This window comes from Poecilia formosa, unplaced genomic scaffold (assembly GCF_000485575.1).
Source record: "Poecilia formosa unplaced genomic scaffold, Poecilia_formosa-5.1.2 Scaffold73, whole genome shotgun sequence".
Lineage (NCBI taxonomy): Eukaryota > Metazoa > Chordata > Actinopteri > Cyprinodontiformes > Poeciliidae > Poecilia > Poecilia formosa.
This window is the reverse complement of record NW_006800012.1, coordinates 1,859,122-1,864,805: the sequence shown is the minus strand read 5'-3', so window position 1 is coordinate 1,864,805 and position 5,684 is coordinate 1,859,122. Positions and strand designations below refer to the sequence as shown.

At 37.1% G+C, this 5,684-nt stretch overlaps 1 protein-coding gene across 1 annotated transcript in view; it reads right to left on the bottom strand.

Moving 5' to 3' along the window:
* Nucleotides 1-1,843: 1,843 nt before the first annotated feature.
* The window catches only part of LOC103140667 (uncharacterized), a 4,977-nt gene continuing 1,136 nt past the window's right edge, over nt 1,844-5,684 (bottom strand). Inside the window, exons 3-8 of the mRNA XM_007555914.2 lie at nt 5,108-5,277; nt 4,529-4,640; nt 3,746-3,829; nt 3,175-3,332; nt 2,265-2,376; nt 1,844-2,153 (exon numbers count right to left, since the gene is read on the bottom strand). Coding sequence (XP_007555976.2) covers nt 2,060-2,153; nt 2,265-2,376; nt 3,175-3,332; nt 3,746-3,829; nt 4,529-4,640; nt 5,108-5,277 — 730 coding nt within the window. The 3' untranslated portion in view covers nt 1,844-2,059. The remainder of the gene's footprint in view (nt 2,154-2,264; nt 2,377-3,174; nt 3,333-3,745; nt 3,830-4,528; nt 4,641-5,107; nt 5,278-5,684) is intronic.

Here is a 5,684-nt window from a genome sequence, read left to right as displayed (position 1 = left end):
TTTGGCAAAAAACTTCAGAGAATGGAATATTTTTTTCTACTGTGCTACATGTAAAATACTTAGAAGATTCATATTTCCTGACACACATATGGCCTATGTTTCGCATTTTATTGTCTCCAAAATGAGAAATAATTTTATGTATTCTAACAGAAACATCAAGAACACTGAGATCTTCAGATCTCAAACCAAGCCGTCTACGTCTCACCAGGACGTTCTGTGACGGTGCTGATGTCTCCATCTGGACCGCTGGCTGAAGGTCCAGCTGATGTCCACTTCCTGTCAGAGTCTGGCTGAAGGTGGAACTCCATTGCGAACGTTTGTGTTTCATCTCCAAAATGGACATTAATTTTAGGTTAAGCATGTTTTCTAACAGACGTATCAAAGACATTTAGATCTTCTGACCACATCACCTCTCAAACAAAGCCTCACCAGGACGTTCTGTGACGGTGCTGATGTCTCCATCTGGACCGCTGACTGAAGGTCCAGCTGATGTCCACTTCCTGTCAGAGTCTGACTGAAGGCAGAACTCCATCATGAACGTCTCATCAGAGCTGCTGATGCTTCTCCTCTGCACAAACACTGAGAGACACAAAACCGGTTATAGAGCAGGTCACAAGGTCACATCCACTCATGCTGAATACTGTAACTATCCTAAATTAATGACCCAAGTCTTTTTTCCTAAAAGTTATTTTATTTTATTTTTTTTGCCAAAGTCACTTTTGTCAAAAACAAAGCTAAAACTCAAAACAAGATTCTGGAATGGCATTGAATTGGACTCAAATTAAGATGCATCGACCATCCTTAAGCATTAAGTCTGTGGCAGGAAACCAACTAATTTAAAAGAACGTGAACCAGCAGATACTCTGACTTGTACAACCAAACTATACTTTGTTTTTGGAAACTATACTGGAGGACTAAAATACTGTTCTGAAAAAATAATGGCTTATTAAAATCATTAAAAGACTGAAAGTGATGACATTCATGTTCTTAATGAGTGGATGTCAACCTTCCACCAAAATACGAGAAACAAAAGAAGTCACTGCAGAGCATTTACTATAAATGAGATCTTACAAAGGAAAAACAGACAGGAAGTCTGACAGATCAGTTCAAACTAATCTCACATCAGCAGCATCAATTTAAAGTTTTCTCTCCTTTAGCTGGTCTTACCTGAGAAGTCCAGATCTGGAGTTAAGAAGAAGGAGATCCAGACGACATTCAGCAGAACCACACTGATCCAAACTACCTGCTGCATGATTTGATCTGCTGCTGATCTCTGACTTCACTCAGTCAGTGAAGAAGACAGACTGTAAACATTATAGATTAGCGCTACAGGATGAACCACAAAGTCAGATAGTTTAGACAGGTTCACCTCTCTGTGCTGCCATGGTGACCATTTTTAGATCCAACCACAAACCTAACAGCGGACATTTTGCTTAAGGTGTAATGTGGTGATGCACCCGAGACGGCTGGTTCAAACCACATAGACTGCTTGAAGCAGAACATATAGAAACGTTCATGAACTGTCATCTGGCATATAGATATCAGCTACATTAACATGTTTTTCTTTTGACATTTAAAGTTGCACCTCTGATGATATGTATAATCATTTGTATTCATTTGGACATTTTGTTCAACACTTCAAGTTCTGTTTAAAGTTTTAGCAAAATCATTTATTTGAAATTTTCATTTCACTGCTTCCTTCTTTGCCTAAATTTGAACATAATAATGTCTTCAAATGCCACACACATAAACTTGTCTTTAAGTTTCCTTTATAATAATCAAAAATCAAAGCCATTTGACAAAACTTTTATTGATGGAAAACAAAACCGAAGAAAATGCATAATTTTTTCCATTCGTGGATAAAACACATCTGGTTACAATCCCTGCTCTAGGATAGTTGTACAAAATTTATAAAACAGTTTTTTAGACAAATAAACAATTATTTTAACTTTAAAACAAAATCTTTGATTGCTTGGACCAGATTATTCTGATACCAAAATCATGATCACTTTAAATGTTCTTCACATGATCTGATAAAGCAGGACATGGTGACGTTCCTCTATGGGGCCTTTTTCTCTAGAAAATTAATAATCGTCTTCACCCATTGTTCCTCTGGATCCGCACAGAGGTGTTTCGCTGTTTTTGTTATTAAACTGAAAGAAAAGAAATGCACATGTTCAGCTTTTTACCACCACATTAAAACTCAACTTTCAATTCCATACGAGTAAATCTAAGATTTTCTCACCCAGATTGCAGTTACTTACACAGCTGCACTTGTGGGGCACAGAGGATCAGTCATGTGAAACGAAGCGATCTCTCTTATGTCGACTGGGTTTTTGCAAACCTGGAAGCAGCACTCAATCGGACCAGTTCCATCTGAAAACCAGACCGTGGTACTGCTGAACGTCTGAGTACATACTCACTTTCTGCTGCCATAGAAACCGAAATTGTCCAAACACAGTATTTCTTTTCACCAGTAGGTGGCAGTGTGAAACAAATATTTCATAAGCAGCAGTAAAAATATAAATCTGGGTTTCACCTGGAAACTCAAAGCAAAAAAAAAAAAAAAAACATAAAACACCTGTTTCGAAGCCTCAGTAATATTAATAGTTATTGACCACATAAATGTGCAAATTTGAATTACAAAAATACATTTGCTTAATGGAAACAGGTCAATTTGAGCTAAACTAATATTTTTCTTCATAAAAATGTTCTGGTGCTACGATGAGGTGGTGATTCAGCTGTATCAAAATGAGTGTATTTTGAAGGAAAAAAACTGCAATAAAAACACTTTTGTCATCACATGATCAACAACCGGATGTTACTACTGGAAGAAACGACAAAAGAAGAGAACAGGAAGTGGTCAGAGGATGATGGTGCTGCGTGTTTTTTTAATGACTTGTCACTTGAACAAACTTATTCTCATGTGATTTTAATTGATTCTCAGTTAATGGAAATGCTGCAATGATGAAAATGGGTTTGTTTGTTTTTTTTGACAGTAGCAGGACATCAACAACGTTTTGCGGACATTTGTAACAGGAACGCAGCTGGTGTGTTTTAAACAACGAGCACCAACAGAACCTGAATCCCTGTCTTTAAAGTTTCAGTTCAGCCTCAGAGATTTGAACTTTGACATCTGTGCTTAGATGAAAACCTGCTGCAGCAAAAACTCACTTTCTGGCTCTGTGCCGAGTGGACTGAGGGTGGTGTTGACCTTCTGATGTCGTGGAGTTGTTGGAATCTTCAAAGCGAGGTTAACGTCAGAGTGCTGCCTCAGCATCGGGGATGAGCTGACCTCAGACTGAGTGGACAGAGTCGGTCCATCCAAATCCCTGAGAAATAAAACTACTTTCTAATTAGTGACTCTGATATAGAAAAAACATATTTGAATTAGCTTATTTTAATTGATTAGTGATTACAAAGTTAATAAACACTTGTTTTCAGGAGCTTTTGACAAATAAGTTGGTTTGTTGTCCGTTTTATAATTCTGTTTTTATTTTTGTTATTGTCTCGGATTTATCAGTCCCTGCACAGCAGTTTGGGTAAACATGTTGTTGTTAAATGTACTTTATAAATAAAACAGACTGGAATAGTTACAGTCACTGCTGTAAGATAAATGTCCAAACATTCCACATTAAATGAAAGAAAAATCAATGATTATAATCAAAACCTTTTTAATTTAAGTAGAATAATGCAGCTACCATAATCATGATCATTTTTGACACATTCACTGCACTAAACTGACCTTGTCTGCAGAAAATCAATAATCCTTTTCACCCAGGGTTCCTTTGGATCCACGCAGAGATGTTGTGCCTTTTTTGTTATCAAACTGAAAGAAAAGAAATGCAAATTAATTCAGTTTTTTTTCTCAAATGAATAAAATTAAACATAAACGTTTAGCTTTAACAGTTAACAGGGCAGTATTATGTGTTTTCTGGGCACATAGTGTCATTTTATAGTTCATCCAAGTAGCTGTTACCTTCAGTTGTTCCAAGTTGTTATTTATATATAAAATATGACTTAAAAATTTGTAATTAAGCGTCTTGAAATTGGGCCCCTGTCTCTTTAAAAGCTCCTGCTCTTTCTGACACTCCGCCTTCAGGAAGTTGTCACAACATGGCTCCTCTATTAACCCTTTAACAACGTTTTTACCAGTGTTGCACTGAGAAGTAACACCTATAATGAGCTCAGCAGATCCACCAGGCATCTGCTAACTGCTGCTGGCTAGTCTGAAGGAGCTGAGTGGGGGAGGGGCCGCTCTGTGAGGTGGAATCTTGGAAACTGCAGCTCAGAGGAGGAGTTTCAGCTTGAAGGCAGGGCTAGGTCCACCCATGTGCTTTCCACAGCTAAATGGTTGCCATGGAGATTAAAGGATTTCTCAAACATGCATGAAAGAATCAAAGCAACACTCCAGGTTACGCTCACAAAAGTGGATTTTACGTAATACCCCTTTAACACCGCAGTGAAACAGAGCTAATTTTGTGCGTATTCTACCAGGAGTGACAGAAACCCAACTTGCAGGACTTACATGGCTGCATTCATGGGGCAGCAGGAATCAGTCACCTCAAATGAAGCGATAAGCTTCTCATTCACTGGTCCTTTCATTAACACAAAGCAGCAGTCATCAGGAAACGCTAGACCTGAAAACAAAACCATGGCATCGGTGAAAGTCTGAGTAAAAACACATTTCTACTGCAGGTCTGAAAGGGTTAAAGCTGACTTGTCCTCTGATTGGGTAGAGCGATAATCATGTCGATGTTACGTTTTTAGAACAACAGCCTGAGCAATATTCTCATTTATTACAAAAACTGCACAGAGCAATTTGACTTTGCAGAAACTGCTGAAAGTAGGATTTAGTGTTGACTTTGGAGAAAATCCCTGAATCACCCATTTTATTTTAATTAAAGGATACTTGTGGGCTTTCTTTATTGACAAAGAATTGGATAATTTAGAGCTGTACCAATAAAATGAATTTGCAAGTAAAGCAAATTTACATGTTTATAGATGTAACTGTATGTAACTGTGTGTTTAGCATAGCTTGTTGCTGAAACAGAAAAGAGGCTGCAGTGACTTGAACCTATCAGCTCCACAGTCAGTAAACACTCACTCATTTGTCTGACAGTAGGGAGTAGTTCCTGCTGGACGGGTCGGCTGATGTCCATCCTCTGATTTCTGGGAGTTGTTTGAATCTTTGTAATAAGATTAGGGCTGGAGTTCAATCCTGCTGGTGAAGTCAGTCTCTGTTCATGAACAGATACAGTCGGTTCAGCCAAGCTGCTGAAAAATAAAACAATTTCTTTTTTATATTTGCCAAATCTCCTATTTGACAAATACAACATAGAATGGTTAGGATGGTTAGATTTATCAATAATGATCAATTATCAATTAGAATGATCAATAATTAGAGTCACTAATTAACCCAATCAAGGTTTTATGGACTAAAAATAATCAAAATACTTCAGAGTTCACTAAAAAAAAAAAACACAAAATCTTACCAAGTATTTTTGTTTCATTTCTATTTCAAAAACTTTAGTAGATTTCAAAAAAGATGAAACTAACTAACAAGTAACTTTTCTGTGAGATATAAGACCTGGTTTCAACTCAATAATTCCTTAATATTGATTTTTTAAAAGGTGTGTGTCCCACTAAAAATGTCTTATTATTTCAGTAATAAGACATTTTTA